The sequence below is a fragment of the Trachinotus anak genome, unplaced genomic scaffold (genome assembly GCF_046630095.1).
Source record: "Trachinotus anak isolate AG129_WGS33_773 ecotype Australia unplaced genomic scaffold, CSIRO_AGI_Tana_v1 ptg000005l, whole genome shotgun sequence".
NCBI lineage: Eukaryota > Metazoa > Chordata > Actinopteri > Carangiformes > Carangidae > Trachinotus > Trachinotus anak.
This window is the reverse complement of record NW_027273856.1, coordinates 22,138,350-22,156,310: the sequence shown is the minus strand read 5'-3', so window position 1 is coordinate 22,156,310 and position 17,961 is coordinate 22,138,350. Positions and strand designations below refer to the sequence as shown.

At 41.0% G+C, this 17,961-nt stretch overlaps 3 protein-coding genes across 4 annotated transcripts; 1 reads left to right on the top strand and 2 right to left on the bottom strand.

Moving 5' to 3' along the window:
- Nucleotides 1–353: 353 nt before the first annotated feature.
- ccnc (cyclin C) lies at nucleotides 354–6,613 on the bottom strand. Its single transcript, XM_071478980.1, has 12 exons — nucleotides 6,470–6,613; nucleotides 5,993–6,099; nucleotides 5,775–5,859; nucleotides 5,073–5,142; nucleotides 4,859–4,910; nucleotides 4,667–4,722; nucleotides 3,604–3,639; nucleotides 3,419–3,510; nucleotides 3,234–3,301; nucleotides 3,043–3,122; nucleotides 2,661–2,779; nucleotides 354–2,144 (listed from the first exon to the last, which is right to left on the bottom strand). The coding sequence occupies exons 1-12, from the start codon at nucleotides 6,499–6,501 to the stop codon at nucleotides 2,090–2,092; spliced, it is 852 nt and encodes a 283-aa protein (XP_071335081.1). The 5' UTR covers nucleotides 6,502–6,613; the 3' UTR covers nucleotides 354–2,089.
- Nucleotides 6,614–6,940: 327 nt separating this feature from the next.
- On the top strand, nucleotides 6,941–10,910 carry ngs (notochord granular surface). 2 transcript variants are annotated; one of them, XM_071478977.1, is made up of 11 exons: nucleotides 6,941–7,388; nucleotides 7,658–7,823; nucleotides 8,077–8,226; nucleotides 8,368–8,487; nucleotides 8,620–8,715; nucleotides 9,136–9,270; nucleotides 9,447–9,557; nucleotides 9,642–9,752; nucleotides 9,871–9,995; nucleotides 10,147–10,443; nucleotides 10,563–10,910. In XM_071478977.1, the coding sequence occupies exons 1-11, from the start codon at nucleotides 7,192–7,194 to the stop codon at nucleotides 10,654–10,656; spliced, it is 1,602 nt and encodes a 533-aa protein (XP_071335078.1). In that variant the 5' UTR covers nucleotides 6,941–7,191; the 3' UTR covers nucleotides 10,657–10,910. The 2 variants fall into 2 exon arrangements, with proteins under 2 accessions (XP_071335078.1, XP_071335079.1); XM_071478978.1 differs by having other exon boundaries at nucleotides 6,944–7,388; nucleotides 10,568–10,910.
- Nucleotides 10,911–10,992: 82 nt separating this feature from the next.
- On the bottom strand, nucleotides 10,993–17,471 carry pgm3 (phosphoglucomutase 3). The gene is made up of 13 exons (XM_071478976.1): nucleotides 17,330–17,471; nucleotides 15,758–15,966; nucleotides 15,429–15,613; nucleotides 15,030–15,097; nucleotides 14,759–14,892; nucleotides 14,412–14,607; nucleotides 13,690–13,847; nucleotides 13,519–13,602; nucleotides 13,337–13,435; nucleotides 13,026–13,145; nucleotides 12,750–12,872; nucleotides 11,777–11,950; nucleotides 10,993–11,673 (listed from the first exon to the last, which is right to left on the bottom strand). Exons 2-13 carry the CDS (start codon nucleotides 15,962–15,964, stop codon nucleotides 11,584–11,586), a joined length of 1,638 nt encoding a protein of 545 aa, XP_071335077.1. The 5' UTR covers nucleotides 15,965–15,966; nucleotides 17,330–17,471; the 3' UTR covers nucleotides 10,993–11,583.
- Nucleotides 17,472–17,961: the final 490 nt, after the last annotated feature.

Below are 17,961 nucleotides of genomic sequence, written 5' to 3'. Positions count from 1 at the left end.
TAGAGGCAGCTACTGGTAAATACATGCTGTGATACTACTCAATCATTCAACTTATAATTATCCAACCATAAAAAAGAGCAGAATGTGTCATTTGTTTGGTGTGCTATGCCTACTTTGACTTTAGCTCTCGGTTATTAAAGGTACATACTTTTCATATCAAAACTGATATGAAGCATGTTACATATTCTCTGTATTCACCACTAGGGGTCCAACCACAGCCACTGCATTGAAGTGACATTGACGTTAGGTAAAAGGACTGTGTATGACTTTTATAACATGCTGGAAGATTCTCCAAAGCCCTTTACATACTGTATGAACAAGACATAAGAGCTTGAGTAACACCAGCGACCCACTTTGTTTTGCACATCATACATTTTATTACCATAAATGATCTTCCAAAACGATAAACTTTCAAGTAACAATTCTGGGAAAAAACTTTAACAGAACCAGTCGGAAAATTTAGGTGGGGTGAAGCCCTTTTATTTTCAGGCTCATTCATGAGAACAGTCATGTAACAGATGGAGCTCGCTGGAGGGGAGGAAAATACCAGAACAAGGCCGGGTGGGACATGCCTCAAAGGATTCACTATTTCACTTCTGTCTACTCACTCAGTATGAGAAAGTGACATGGGGTGGCCTTTAATGAGATGTTTATGTCCCTGTTTAGGTTGTTTACCTATAGAGACAAGTGCACCTGAAGTCACTGAGGGAAAAAAAATGACAACGAATCCAACTAATACGACAACTTTAACCCTTAAAAATTCATTTTACCGTTCACCTGAATGGGACAATGTGCTATTATGAAGGGGTTTCTCTAACCAGCAGCTTTTATTTCTTAAGGCTTTCAAGCACCTTGTTTTGAGTACAGCCACACACACAGCTCCCACAGCATTACAGCACAAAATTATATAAAGACATCTACAGGTATATGTACACATATCTTGCCACAATTCAATGATTAAATAGATGGCAGAAGGTAAATAAAAATGTACAACCAAAACTAAAAACAAAAGTTTAACAAAAATTGCTTTACACCTGACACTATTCTACAACTAAAGCAGAATAAATGGACAAATAATTACAGTAAAAAGAAGAATAAGCATTGCAGCAGGCAAAACGAATCATGACAGTGAAACAAACAGGGGCACTTTAATCTTAAGCACGAGTACGAAGATAAGCCAGCTCATGATTTCCATCAGTTTCCTTAATTAAGCAAAAACATGAAGGATAAAATTAATGAATAAGGATATTTACAACAGGGAGGAGGGAACGGGAGGAAGGAGGTGTAATTGTCATGATTCAAAACAGTAAATTCTTGTTAAAAGAGCTCATTTCTACCTTAAAGAGGAGCCTCTCTTGGGATTTTTCCTGCCAAGGTTCATGATCAACCATCAGAGGGCAGGGGTATCCAATCACATCACAGTTGCACAGGGTGATAGCCATACAGATCCTCTCTTTAAACAGCACAGGATCAAATTATCTTACAGAGAAGACTACTGTACAATGGTCCCTGAGGAATGAAAACCCACCCAGGCTGGCTGCTCACATGTTGTACACACACAGACACACACACATGCATACACAGTACTTGTGATCAAGTTTTCTCGAATCCCATGGAGCTCCGCGTCAAGTGACGTGCTCCTCTGGGCTTTTCAAGGACGTCAGGATCATCACAATGGCAAGTTTCTACCCCCGCACTTCTCCTATCAGTTTACCCAACATTCTCTGCTTCCCTTTCCCCCTCCCCCCCCAAATGTTCCTCAGTTTTAGTTCATTTCAAGTCCATAGCAGAGTAGTGTGGCCTCATTGAGACTACGAAGCTGCTGTCACCAACCTGCTGTTCACTGCAGGCATTTCAATGACTGCTTGCTCAATCCATAAACCCATATTGATCAGAGAAGGAGAAAGTGAAGACGTGGGTGTCTGAGTTTACTGGGGGGTGTCGGTAGAAGATGAGGGGACATCTTGGTCAGCTGATGCGAGTGATTTTCCAAACTGACATTGCAAGGTTTGTGGCGCGTGACATTTTAAAAAGGTCCAACCTTCTCTACATCAACATTATGGATTCCCATGGAAACACAGACACCGCACTAAGACTGGCTGTAGGAGTTGCTTTGGTTCCCGTTGGAGCTCTGGTCGCTCTCACTAGAGACAGGATGGAGAGAAAGATGGAAACTCTCTATAATGTGCTCTTCACTTTCATTTCTTCGCAGACAAAGTGAAGTTAACTGCAGTTGGGAGGAAAGATAACTGCAGAAACTTGGAATTCAATAAATATAAATTTGTTGATCTGTAGTTACTTAATTAACTCATTAGCATGTCTGCATTTATTTAAAACTGACTTTTCTTGTAAATATGTCTTAAAAACTCCTTGAAAGGTGTATGTGCATGATATTATGATTGGACAGTGCAGTATACAGCATTAAGTAAGAGTATTTTTGTCTTTGTTACGTATGGAAAAACCCACTCCAGTAAGTTCTGATTCAACATGACACCAGGTAAATGCAGCTTTATGCTGTTTACAAATGATTTATTGTACTCACTGTATTTTATTTACTTTATATTAATTGAAAAAAATGAAATGGCCACACTCTATCGAATGAAATATGTATATATTGATTACAGCACCAGGGCTGACATACAGAACCAAATCAGATTTACCTGTTAGGAGGAGGTTTGGGCTTAGGCATCTTGTTTAGCACAGCAGCTATCTCCTTCCTGTCGTCAAAATTTTTCCACTGGTCGTAGAGCTTCAAAATGACACGGATAATCTCCAGGATCTTGTCAGAAAAAAACATACACAAACACAAGTTAACTCATCGTGAACCACATCTGACATCCCATGAAGATGAGTGGCACATCACGTGTGAACACATCAAAACCAGGGGAACTAGGAGATGACTTACACGCCATTTTACTGTCGTAGAAGTGAAGTTGTAAAATGTATATCTAAAGGGTAGTTATTGTTTTGACAAGAAAATGTTGAGATTCTTCCTCATCAGAATACTAGAGGCAACTAATGATAATGCAACAGAGGTCTTACTTTGTCCATGTCAACAGACAGCTCCGCAAACCACTGCCTGGCATCTTTCTGTTGTACCACACAAGCGACATGCAGACAGGCTGTGGGCAGAGAAGGATAAAAACTGATCATGTTACATCTAATAAAGCTTGTTTCAAGTCAGTAACTACATTACATAGCAGCAATGAGAAATGCATAGGGACAGAGCTTACCCAGGGCAATCATGAAGGGGGGGTAGAGCAGACACAGATCTGTCCTGTATGTGTCATTCACTATTCGCCTGGTACAGACACATGACAGCACAGTGAGTGAGGGTGCCAAAAGCAGCTTTTTGCAGTTACACATATACATTTCTGTCACAAAAGCAACAGATGAACGTCCACAGACGGTATCATACCAAGCCAGTGGCAGCAGCATGTCCTCCTGTCCCATATCCTGCACATACTGCAACAGTGGTCTGTAGGGGTGGTACACGATCAGGCAGCAGTCCTGAAACATGAGTTATATCACTGATAAGTCATCCAGACAACCACTCAATTAAGCCAAACTGAGTAGCAAAGATACAGATCTTTTTCTACTCACCATCAACTCTAGAAGGTAGAACTCACATTCTAATATCTGGAAAGACACAAGTTTAAATTGTATTGTCAAAACAGTTAAACTAAACTTCAAATATAAGTGGACTAGCTGGGTTGTCACTGCATGTGTTTTTATGTGACAACCTGCAATGTTGCATTTGAAAGCACACATTCATTTTCTCAGTGAATCATACTATATAGAATATTTACATATAGTAAAATCTAGATTTTGCCTTCAGTTACTTTTTGCAATTTTTGCAAGGATCATAGATAAACACACGCTGCAAACTCTATGGCTGTTCTCCTTGACTCCATTTGTTCCTGAGCCATCATCACTCACTTTTACTATATGTGCAGAGTGGACATGAAAATTAATGTGTACGAGTTGCAGCACCCCGCTAACTTATTCTATACTATGTGACCCGCTCCCTCCTTTTATCGCTCCATGGTGGCTCACTATAAATAATAGTTAACACAGTTTTCTGGACAGGCAGCATGTCAGAACAGGCCTGGTGACGTCCTGGCAATTCTGTGGAGACGCTGGAAAAATAAAATGCTGCACTTGACACCACAGTGAGAGATGCTGTGCAGAATGAGTGCGTGCACACTTGTGCTCAGGTGGCCGCAGTCGAAGCTCTCTCGCACAGTAACAGAGTTTATATCATAGAACTGCGAAGTTAGTTGTGGAATCTCACGTATTGATAGACACTAATGTGGCAACACTGTGTTGGTATGCTGTAATGTAGCACAGCAGTGCATAAATAACTTTGCAGAGGAAGCAGGAAAACAACTAGCATACAAGATTTACTGGCACATGGCTATTTGAGTGGTTTTACTAGCGAATTATGTCTAGTTTTCTTTTACTGTTTTAGTACTAGTTTGAAACACAGTTTATGTCTACATCTAGACCTCCACTCAAACCTGACCCTTACTTTTATTTATTATGTTGTCACATTCACTGTTTCATGAGTGTTATTTAATGCTTATTTGCACATTGTACTAACAGTAAGTTGCTCTGTATAACAGCAACTACATGCCACAAACGTAAACGTAAACTTTTTACTTACATGATTCATTCTGTAAGGGAATTCCTTTGGGAAGGCATAGGAGAACCTTGTTTTCACTGTTCCGAGAATAAAAAATAAAAAAAAACATTGTATTGCCATTGTAGAGGAAAGCGCACTTTGACCTATATGAACTGCAACAGTGGTGCTATACTCACAAGTTTAGTAAATATATTAATGAATGTTGTCACTTACACACAGATGTTGCTGCAGAGATCAGCCTGGTATTAGATACAACTCCAAATTCCTGAAAGGCACATTAATGTTTAAGACAAATACAAGAAAACGCATGTCAAACATCTAATGCAGGCATCAGATTTGTATTTTGCTCATTCCATCATTTCCCAAGATTCTCAAAATATGCTACTGTATAATTATCGTGCTGCTGGAAACAAAGAAACTTCCATACCTCAACTTTGGAAGCCAGGAACACACAGGTAGGAGCCATGAGCACCGGGTCTATACTTTTCAGAGAATACCTGCAAACAAGAAGAGATAAGTAAATATCAACTTTTAAATCCCATGAGTACGACTTAGGACAAAAAAACTGAGAAAGGAACAGGAAAGATATTACACTTATAACCTCACATTAAGAGTAAGTGGCATAGTGCCCACTAACTATCTCTATATGTAATATTATTGTGGGTACTGTAGTGGTGCATTTATTATAATCTAAATTAGACATATTATCCATAATTTTGACTTTTCCTGGCAGGAAAAGCACAGGTATAGTTAATACAGTTAACGGTGGCTTGGATCCTTTGACCCGGTCAAGTGACCCAGTAAACCTTGTCAGTGAATCAGCATCATCAGCATACACAGTGCTAGGACACTGAAACGTGTAAAGCTAAATGGTGGGCAGCACTTATTGACATGATTGATTATATCTGTGGTTTTCCTGCTGTCATGTCAAAATCTATGCTTTGAAAAATGCCAACTTAGATACAACAGCCAAGCAGATGATGTCATTCACTGTATATGCAATCTTGCCCTCGAAATATTGTTCAGCATGAAGAGACAACATTAAACTCTACTATCTATTACTATAAGTTAAAAATATTATGAGATTTAAATACATAATTGCTATAACCAAGCTCTGCCTCTTCCTCACCTGGCGTAGAAGCGTTTGAAGTAGACAGTTGCAGTGGCAATGACCTGCTGCCGCAGCTTCAGGTGTTCCCCTAAAGCCTGGATCACTGAAAGAGATTTAGAAAAATGCTACAGTTCTTCTGTTTTTATCAAACATGTAAGTGTGCAGTGGACAAAAAGGGAAGAATAAAACAGATGTCATTCTTAGTTCTGTATTTACGATCATACAAATATAAATACCATTGGCAAAGAAGATCTGCAGCTTCCAGTACTCCTCTTCTGTGAGAAACTTCAGGTCCTTTTGCCGCTCTTTCATCAGGTCCTGTTTATCCAGGACCCACTGCAGACTATAAAAGACAAAATAAACATCATTATGAAAATATAATCACACGTATGCTGGTTTGTCAAACTGTGAGCAACCTAGCTAGCGGCTAGCACAACATCACTATTTATTCCACTGTACTAGTTAAATACGTTGCTGTCACGAAGCATAAAAACTATAAAAGGAAGGTGGTCAAATTAAGCTTAAACTACATATCTATAAATGTGTTTCTCTCTGTTTGTCTATGTCAGTATCTATTTTCTATAATAGCAGGAGTTCTGGAGAGACAGCTAGCGACGCCGTCCGTTGCCGCACAGACACGGCTAGGCCTCACAACAAAGACGGCGATTTACAAAATAAAGACGTAACATGTATCATCTTTAGTAAAAACTTACTAATGAGAACTTTGCCAGAAGTTTCCCGCCATGTCGTAGCAGTTGAGGTAGAGAAGTACACTTAAAATAGATATTTCTTTCCTACAAAGAAGTGAATACCACAGGTAAAGTAGTTATGCTAAGTATACACTGGGGTAACATAAAAACTCCTCCGGAGCCCCAACAGAGAGGTTCCGGAACTTCAGTTCCGTCTTTAAAACTACACCACAAAGGTTTGATTAAAAGTTTCTCCCTTTTCTTGTTATCATTAAATTCAAAATACATGTATTCGTCATCTTAGTTGAAAGAAATTACAGATGTGCAAAATACGTGGATGGAGGAATTAATTAGTAGGTGGGTGTATTGACAAATTCATGGAAGTGCTATGAAATTAAATTAAATACACTACGAGCAAAATACCTAATAAAACATTATGAGAAATTGTGCAGTAGTATGTGCAGTTCATGTGGGTAAGACGCATTACATTACATCATATGGGTTAGTCTGGTGGAGAATTTCACAATTATAAAATTGAGATTCTTTCAGCCGCCTATAATAAGTTAATTTCTTGACGTAACTGTGATAAATGTTTGTAGCCTGGGGTTGGGAAGGCTCAACATTCCTCTGCTCTGCTGAGGGAAGGGCTGAGGAGGATATAAACACCCCATCACGGCAGGCTGAAGGTGTTAGTGACCAGCTTTCAGCCTCCAACTAAAGTTGCAGCATTTAAAAGAGAAGTCAACATGAGCTGCAGTCCAGAGAGGATGTCTTCTTACCGCCGTCATTTCGAGGGCGTCTTGGCTGCCCCTCCTACTTACCAGCTCCGGGTGTCAAGTCCCTCTCCCACCCGCAGGGAGGCCCGGCACCGGTCGGCCAGCTTCACCCGGAGTGGTGGGACGATGGGGCGCAGGGCCCTCTCCAATAAGGCTCGCATGACCAGGTGGGTCAGCTGTGCAATTAACCTAACCTCTATAGGATATCATATGATATATGATATTACAGTGTGAATGCATGATGAGTACTAAGTGTTTTGCTTATGGGGTGGTCAAAATAGTGTAGTGGAGTCCAGGGGCATTTTGCGCTGGGCACCTCCAATTAATGTATAAGTGCATGAATATGAAGCAGCTTATAGTTGTTAAAATAGAAAACATAGATTAAATCAATAGAATGATTAATCTGTTGGTTACTCTCTTCTGCTCCCATCTACAGCAGTGTGAGTATGGGAGCGCTGTGCTTTGGTATGTCCATGGGGCTTGGGCCAAAACTGGACCTGGATGCAGCTGCAGCAGAGAACCAGGCCTTTATGATGACTCGAACCAGTGAGAGGCAGGAGATGGTAGCCCTCAATGACCGCCTGGCAGCTTATATTGAAAAGGTAATTGTCTCCTCACCTCATACACAGACACACATTTGTATATTGGTGGTCATGTCTCAGTTCTTAAATAGTAACAAAAGATCTCAGATACACGTATTTACTTGTTGGTTTCTCGCTTTCATTTCTTGACACCCGAACTTTAAAGTCTGATTTAATTTTGGCCACCAAATAGAGCAATACAACTACTGACAGTTTGTTTGCGCTTTCAACTTGTGATCATCGAGTTTGTCAGTTTGTTTGGTCCTTCTTGTAGGTGCGAACACTGGAGTCGAAAAACAAGGTGCTGGAGGCTGAGATTGAGGCTCTAAAGGGTCGGCATGTCAGACCATCAGGCCTCAGGCAGCTGTACGAATCTCAGCTGAGGGAACTCAACATGGACGCTGAGCAGATGAGAGTCAAGAGGGTGAGAGCACAACATGTGATCATGGTTTGTTGTGATAAGTGTTGCGAATGTTTTTGCTAGTCTTATTGGTGCTCCTTTCCACTCCATTATCTGCTAAATTCAAAAAAAAAAGTTTGACCGCTGTACCCCTGGTCTGTACAGGATATGTCTTTGGCAGCCAAGGAGGCAATGTTGGGCCAGCTGGACACACTGAAAGCCAAATACCATGAAGCTGTGGAAGCCAGGAAAAGGACGGAGCATGACATTGAGGCGTTACGTCCTGTAAGACATAGTGGAAAATTTTGCTTTACCCAGCTTTGAATTTAGTAAGAAATCAAAGCTGTAATTTAACAGATCACTAATGCACAGATTATTTTTTTTATTTCACAAACCTAATATCTCAATCGGTCCCAGGATGTGGATAAAGCAACCTCAGCCCGGTTTGCTCTGGAGAAGCAGCTGGAAAACCTGGAGAGTGAGCTGGCCTTCCTGCAGAGAGTTCAAAAAGAGGTACGTGTGTCTGTCCACCCGTCTGTCCATCCACAGCACTCCGTGTACATGAGTCAGTGTCTGGTGCCTGGCATGGCTTTGATCATTGATGGTTTAATGGGCTCGCAATTATCACTATGACAGGTTATACTTAAATTGAGAGCTTGATGATGGATTGAGTGAGTAACACCATAAACATGGCAATTATCAGTGTGGTGTGAAGGGCTCAGAGGAAGCTAAAGGGTAAAGCTGTGACTAACTTGTAGTGTGGAGTGGTGCACCGAACCTTACTTAATGACATGCTTTCTTATTTCTGAGTTATATTACTCAAGAAAAATTATATACACCAACATTTCACATGAATTTGAGATATAAACCAGTGTTAGAGTGCTGCATGCATTGCTGTTCTTCTAACCCGGGTTGTTTGTGATGCGCTGACAGGAAACTGAGGAGCTCATGCAGCAGATCTACTCAGCAACCTCCAAGGTGGACCTGACGTTCGGCCTCCCCGACCTCTCCTCTGCTCTGAGACAGATCCAGTCTCAGTATGACAGCATTGCCGCCAAAAACCTGCAGGTGGGGTGTTTGCTTCTTTCACAAAAGTCTTAATACATCTTAAGGAACTGTGGAAAATACTCTGCAGTCTAATCACATTAGAGTTTGAATTCAGACACCATACAAGTAAAAGCATGTGCAGCAATACAAAGGCTTTATAGCTTATAAAAATTATTTTCATGTTTGTTCTTTGGCAGGAAATGGACAGCTGGTACCGGACAAAGTTTCAGGACCTGAGCAACGCCTCCAGCAAACACATTCAAAGTGTTCGAAGTGTTAGACAGGAAATCGCAGGCTATAAGAAGAACGTGAGTGCGATTTTCTCCTCATTTATGGCTGGTGGTACCACCTCTTAGCCTAAAAAAGCTGTGTGGATGTGTGTGTGTGTTTAGATCCTCAACAAGGAACGTGAATTGGAAGCACTGAATACGAGGAATGAGTATTTGGAGGCTCAGATCCGTGATGTAGCCGAGAAATACAAAAAGGTGGAGGAGGAGTTACAGGTATGATGTGGCATTGCATTTATTTATACTTTATTTATACATTTTCATTATATATTTTCCAGCCAACCAGTGTCTCAAAACTTTAAATAAAGCCATTTTCTTCTATCTACTGCAACAGGAGCATATAGAAGCCATTAAACTGGATCTGAGGGTGACCAAGGAGAAGATAGCTCTGCTGCTGAGGGAATATCAGGAACTACTGAATGTCAAGATGGCTCTGGAGATTGAGATCACCGCCTACAGGTGAAAAAAGCATAGGTTTTTAGTGTTAAGGACGACCCAAGCAGAGCAGATCACGATGCCATTTCCTCATATGTTTTTGAAGTAGAGAATATAAAATGGAGAAATGTCTGTATACCTCTTTCATCATCATTCCCTTCTGTTTATTTGGCAGGAAGCTGATTGAAGGGGAAGACAGCCGTCTGAGCACCATGGTCCATAACCTGTCCCTGACTGGAGGCGTGCATCTCACTTCCAGTGTTAGCATGCGTACTGCCTCAGCCTCAGCCACAGCACCTGCAGTGTCTTCAAAGCTGGATGAAACCCTAAGTGACACAAGCAGTAGCAAGGCTGAGAAGCCCGCAGGTGCCAGCACAGCCCGAGTGGAGGTGGCCTCATCAGACACCCAGACGGACGGCAGCTTAGAGGAGCAGGCTACAGAGATGTCTGAGAGGAAGACGGTCCTCATCAGGTAGATGCAGATTGCTCCCTCACATCTGTGATGCTTCAGTCAAATCTCTTAGAGGCCAAACAATACAGTGATCTTTCTTAATCTTTTTTTTTCTTCTGCCTGTTGCCCTTTTTTCCCAGAACAGTTAAGACAGATGAGGACACTTATGAGAGCAACACACAGGAGTGCACCATCACCATTTCTGGAGCAGCTGATGACACAGATGAAGAATAAACCATTTATCTTTCCCAGATCTTACTAGCTGACTTTGTGCTGTACACCATTTCATGTCATGTTAGTCAGGTTTTTTCAATGCTTTAAATCCCCCTTAAATTATAAATGTAATTCAAGACTTCACACTGCGTCCTGTCACTCTGCTCTGCCTGCTTCTAACTCTGTCAGCCTCTTCTCGCCTCTCTGCTCTTTTAATCCTCCTGTTGTGTATGGAACGTGTCTTTGAAAATAACAAAATAAACAGCAAGAAAGCATAGTTGTGGTTTTCATTTAAATCAACAGATGAGCAGAGGAGTCATTGGTATTACCCCAGTCTTATACTTAAACACTTCTCTCTTCCTGTTTTTCCATTGTTTATTTGAACTAGAGCATCACAGTTTTTCCCATACAACCATCAAGGAAGTAAGACTGATACAACTCCCCTTTGTAAACGTTTGATTTCACTGGTTTGAAAAGCAAAGACATTACAGTGAATGTGCAGTCAGACTCCACTTAACAGCAAGTTAAATTATAACCAGCCATTAACTGAAACCCTCTCTTAAACATTCTTAATTTTGTTTGTTAAAACAACTGACGTTGTAATTACAGCATATGTACAGTTAAGCAGATTACAGTGAAACCCATAATTAGGCACATGGCTGCCTGTTGGAGAGTCAATAACAAGTCAAGAGTAGTATTACCTTAAGTTGCATAAAATCCCTTCATTGTCTCCCCCAGTGTGTCCCATCTTCACAATGACAGACAAATATGAAGAAATAGAAAAGTAGTGTAAAGTACCAAGTGCAATTAGCCGTACAAAATAATTTGGCACCTCACCGAAAACAGGCAATTTTGATAAAACACAGCTTCATAAAATGATGCAATGAAAAGAGATCCCATTCAAAAAGTACCAACTGAGACAAGGGTCAATATCATGTGAATGTGTTTCTAGTGCAATGGTTTGGGTTCATCTCCCACTCCCCCCGCAAGGCGATAAACTGCGAGGCTGACTTCATGTGCGAGGGCATCAGCACTCTCCTGAAACACAAATACAGTGTGGACAACAACAGCATTACTCACAATTCAATTTCATCCACAGGGATTTTTGTGTGAGAGTTAAGGACAGAAAAAAGATTCTCACCTGTGTTTCTGCCTCGGCGTAAACTCTCACCACGTCCTCTGTGCCGGAGGGTCTCACAAAGGAGCGAGCCAGTTTGTGCTTCTTCACTAAACTGTCAATGGCCTCCTGCAGCCCAGCTGGGCTCACCGCCCGTCTCTCTGCGTCTGTCGTGTCTATCACTCTGCGGTCTGACACCTACAGAAAAGAATTCATACGCATCACAGTTATTTATAACTGAATATGCACAGTGTACTAGTGTGGAACTGGTACAGAGGGGACTACAGAGTATGTATAAAACAGGAAAAGAGGTACACACACAAGTCGGCAAGATTCATGAAGGTTCATGCTGTTATGAAATCTGTGGAAGTGTCCTTCAGCAGGACACTGAAACCTGATCAGGTCTGGGGTTATTGTACTTACAGGTGTATCAAACTGAAGTACTTTTTCTTGACTGTAAGGGCCTTTTTTGATCATTTTATGCCTTCAACAGATAGTGACAGTGGAGACAGACAGGAAGTGCAGGGAGAGAGTAGGGGCATGACATGCAGCAAATAGTCCAACCAGCTGAGAGTCAAACTGGGGACACGCTGCTCACACGACTCACAATGACTGTCATGTTATTGTTAAGACATTCTGTCCAAATCAAACAAAAAATGTCTTGCTCATAATCTTCTAATCTTGTAATTTAAAAACTGCCAAAACATCAGTAACCAATATCCATCAGAAGCAATACCTCTGGATGTGCGGTGTTGATACAAGGATGGAGAGAACTGAGGCCTACTCATAAATCTAGGTACAAAGTTTTTTACAACAACAAAAAGTAATTCAAATATAGTATGTCCATTCATTTTTAAATATTTAAAATAAAATTCAATTACTTTCAAGGCTTATTTTGTAGGAACACTGACACTGAACGCTGAGAGGCAAAGACAAACAGTTTCCCTTGACAACGATGAGGAATATGATACATGAATATGCATAAATTTGTGAGTACCTTGACTTTAAGCTGCCTGTTAGGCAGGTCACTGTAGATAGCATCCCACTGCTGGACAGTCATACCCCTGATGGTTAATATAGCTTCAATCAGCAGCATGTCGGAGATGGCGTCACCCACAGTCTTTAGAAGAGGAAAACACAAACATCATCAACATTCACAATATTAGCAAAATTGTTTTGCCTCTGTTATTTGGCATAAAAAAAACTTCCAGTGTTGGAATGATATACATTATACACATCCCAGTCCAACATGTGTGTGTTGGCGTGTGTCTACCTGGTTGATGACGTTGATCGTGTTCTGCAGCAGGAGAGCTGCTCTCTTCCTCTCATCGTTGGTGTTGGGGTCCTCAGTGAGCTGCTGGATCTTCTCTTCAGCCGCTTTACTGAACAACACCTACATGAACACAACACAAACACACTGTTTCAGACCTCAACCCTGATTATACTCATATTGTATGACCAAAATGAATAATTCAGTAATAACGCCAGAGCATGGATAGAGAAACTAATGGCTTTTATTATGGTAATAGATTGTGGATTATTTGTGCTTTTGTCTGAGTGTATGTCTGTGTCTAATATACTCACAGTTCCGTGGCCGTTGGCCTCAAAGTACACACCGATGTCAAACTCCTGGGCTGCATGGTGAAGGTGCTTCACTCCAGTCTTAGTACATCTCACTATTACCTACGTGATGGAAAAATACATGAGCACTAACATCTCCACATAAGAATAGAAATAACAGGAATGCACTTTGTGTGTTTTCGTACCTTCATAGTGTCCTCCAGATAGTGTGTCGAGCTGCCGTTAGCATAAGCAGTTTGCACCACTGCTATCTTCAAGTCTAAACCAGCCTGTACGTCCACAAAGAAAAACTATTTATGAAGAGCTTGCGTGTGTGTTTCTATTTATTGTTGACATGTTTGCATATGAGTGTGTACCTGAGTGAGCAGCTCTTTAAGGAAAGTGCTGATGAGAGTAGCTATCTTGTCTCCATCCAGCAGGTGAAACTGTCCCTTAGAGTCAGTGTAGTAATAAACTATTCGGTCGGCATCACCGTCAAAGGAGCAGCAGCGCTCCCCTGGGTTAATTTTAATCCCTTTGCAGAGAAAGAAGGTGGAAAAGAGAGAAGTGCTAAATCAAAAGCAGCTTCTTTTCCATTTTTCTTCTTGTATCTTTTGCAATATAAATTAATCTAGCACTTCTCTAATACAATTCTAGACTCACAGAAATCAGCATTAGTGGGTTGTCTTTTTGGATTTCTAGAAAATTCAGATCATTTTACATCAGTCGAGATGCAGACACCAGCAAATTACTCAAAATTTAAAAGCAAAAACTGTGTCAGTTTAAGGCCAAACATTGAAGTAATTATTGTAGTAATTTGCTGATTAAAAGTCTCCATCTTGTGATCAACCATTGCATCTATGATTTCACATGAAATAAACCACTAAAACAATACATCATATCGACGGTTTTGCTGTTACTCTGGATAGATATCATGCTTAGTAAGTTCAGAAATAGTTTCCTTATGGGGATAAATAAATACATCTATTTATGTGTTGCCCATTTTCATCTGCAGCAGCTCTTTAAAAAACCTTCTTGAGCTTTCTCCACACTTTTAAACCATATGGAGAACTGACAGACATTAAAACTGTTGTTTTACCTGTTGGAGGTTTCTGCTGCACCTTGACAAAGTCGGCCCCACACTGGTGGTTGAGTTTTCCTTTGCTGCCATCGTTGAAGAGGGAAATCTGCAGCTCTCTCTTCAGGTGACTCTCCATCTCACGCACCTTCAGAGCCCCAATGCCATTGGCACCATCCACAGACAGGTGCTTCTGGTCGTCCGTACAGTTGGAGGCCTACAATGGAGGAAAAGATGGAGGGAAAGGACAAAGGAGTGACTGCTTGTTGAACAGACAAACAGAAAAAACAAACACACACACCCAACAGGAAACAGTAATTGTGTTCGAATGGAGTCACAGGAACACGTGACACAGCCTGCTTTCTTACATTCTTGATGAGCTGAATGAAAGCCTGGCACAGTTTGCGGTAGTATCCTTCCACTGTGGCCTCTCCATATTTACCCTGCGTGTTCTGACAGCAAACCATGTAGTGGAGCTGCGGGGTGGTCACCAAACCATAGTCTGACAGGACAGACAGAGAGAATTAGAAGACAGGAAAAAGTGTGAGAAGAGGTGAGAAGAGAATTATAAAAGAAATGTATCAAACATAAGTAAAGAATCAGATAAATTCATATGAGAACTGCTTTAATTAACCTTACCTTTGCTGTGACCACCGAGAGCAGACACCCCATCCAGTACGGCCTGTGAAAGACTGGCACTACTGCTCCTATGAATGAAGGACAAATATTTAATTTGAATGAGAAAGATTAATTCAAGCATCACAATCAGGTTTTAGCTTTACTTTACCAACTCTGGGGAAAATCTGTAGGTTTAGTTGCATATTATGGTGAGGACCAATTATTTCCAGTTGATTTAAAAGTCAGGTCAAACAGATGCAGCTCTCAAGTGAACCAGCAGAGTATTTTCAATGATTCAATCTGGTATTTTTTAGTTTTCGGTTAAAACTTGATTGTAGATTTGAAAAGAAAATTGTTGGTCCAGTCTCTACGTCAGCACAATAACGATGAACACAGAACAGATTAGTTAACATAATGTACCTGGTGTCTTTGCCCACAAAAACATTAGCCTCCTGGCTCATGTTTATGGCCTCCTTTTGTATAATGTCTCTCAGAGCTGTGAGTAAATCGTCCTGCTCTGCGTTGGCCAACTGGGTGGCGTAGCCCTCCCATGCCGGTGTCACCATCTCTCCCATGGGGTCAACCAGCTTCACCCCATTGTCCTCCTACATCAGTCCAAATAAAAAGGCACGGGGAGGAGGGTGAAGGGGAGAGTTATGATTATTTGTTTATGGGATTGTTTAAACTTGCGTGGCTTTTCAATGAGAACACCACAATTAAAACTTAAATCCAAATTCTTATTACACGACCTCTGGGTTGTGTGATGCAGTGACCATGACTCCGATGGTGGCTTTGGTTTTTTTGGAGCGTAGTGTGGCCAGCAGTCCCATCCTGAACATGATGTGGTCCAGCTTATTGGCGCTGGTCCTGAAGCCAGCGGTGCCATACTGCAAAACCAACCCTGCAGGCTTTGGATGCCGACTGGACTGCTCTGATACTTCCTGGAACTGGGCCATTACTGAACATTATAAAGACATGAAACACAGACTGGTCAGTGGTGAAGGAAACACTCAGGTCAATCCTTATATGCAGGGTGAATATAATGTAAAACCTTGAGGGACACTTCTTTATCACTAATGCTGTATTTATATTGGATATAGACAGTACATCAACCACAATGGACGACCAAACAAATTTTTCTGCAGGAAATGTAACATGGTTCAAAACATGTCAAATAGGCCTATCAATTTCTCCAATACAAATACTAACAATGTTAATCTTTATGTCATTACAGTTCCTTAAAACATGCCTAAAAGCAGTGGGAACTGCATCAAAAACAGCAAAGTATTCTTTTGGTTTGACTGGTAACCAAATCTTTTTTCTCAAATAGAAATAGGGAAAACACATGCAACAAGAATCACTGAGCCAAAAGGGCTCTGTGTCACTATACGTGAGTGAGTCATTTAGATAAAAAGCAATATAAAAAAGATATGAGAAGATAAAACTTGGTCTCAGAGTGTGAAACCTTTAATTACAGATTGAATAAGAGGAGTATCCTTTACTACACTCACTGGCAACTTTTGCCCTGTCTACTTGTAACAATGCTGTTTATCCAAATTGAGCCCATCTCTCCCTCTAGTATACCAGAGCAGTTCTAGTGTAGCAAATCTTCTCATAGCAATTCTTGTTGAATGTGTTTTGGTATTTGTTACATTCTGGATTTGGAGCATGAGTTGGAGTATTTGTTCTGTCAGTCTTGATCGTACTTTGTCATTAGGGACCAGTGTACTTTGTCCCTGCTGTAGAAATGCAAATCACAAAGCACTGGAGGAACTTTTACCCCTGTGAAATTCTTACTCATCAGTTCTTGAGAAATTTAAGTTCCTGGAACTATTGGTGGAGCCAAAACTTAAGACAGACTTGCATTAAGCATTTCTTAATAATGATGTTTCTGTCTGGGATAAATCCCTGAGAGATCACTAGAAGAAACCCAAACAGCAAAGACAGGAACTATAGTTTGAGGAAAGAAAATACATCATTTAGGTTTTTTAAGAAAACAGATCCATTAAAACATAACAGACCTATATTTTGTGAAAACAAAGCCTAGACCAAACTTTTGTATAAAATGTCAAAGGACAGGAGGAGGGGCAAAGTTTACAGCAAACTGCAGCAGTAATCTGTTGCCTGCTAAAAAGATAAGCTCAATAAACTGAATCATATGAACTGAATGACTGAACTGACTCACTCAGACTTGCTACATATATATATATATATATATATATATATATATATATCAACACACAGAACAAAGTGGAGTTCTCAGCGCTAAACGTAAAAAAGTTAAAGTAGTTAGCACACGAAGTTGTTCTTAATTCACTTACTGTGTTGATTTGTATGCAGTGTACTCAATGAAAAGCTTCCTGTTTCTGCGGTTCCTCCTCTCCTTCCCCTGATGACGTGGCCCCAGTTCCGCGTACGTCATGTGACGCAAGTACGCTCAGCGTGCCTTCCCCACAGTGACTTCACCCTGATGCAGGGATGCATCCTGAGCTACACGCTAAATGACCACATGGGATCTGATGATTTCACTTTATTAGTTACACACATGTTGTTAAATAAAGCAATAAAACGCTGTTTTTTTCCCCCCAAAAAAATGTTTTGAGCGCAATTTATCTGGATCCATTTTTGTAATGCTCTGTTTGTGCTTAGCTTTAAGCGCTGTGTGCCAAAGCACAGCTCGGATCTAATGACCTCGTTGATGATCATAACTACAAAACATTTGGGCAATTTAGAGGGTCTGCTCATGTAGAAAATGTTTCACCTTCATCGTCTGTCGTTCTGCATGCTGTGCGATGCAGAGCCTACATGCAGCGGCGCATCCGCCACATCCACGCATTAGGACATTAACCCTTTTGGCGCATCGTGACGGGAGTTTCTGCACAGTGACCCCACGTCGGCTCCCCTTTAAGAGACGTGGGATGCGACGTGTGTCATCCAACCCTGTGCAAGCACC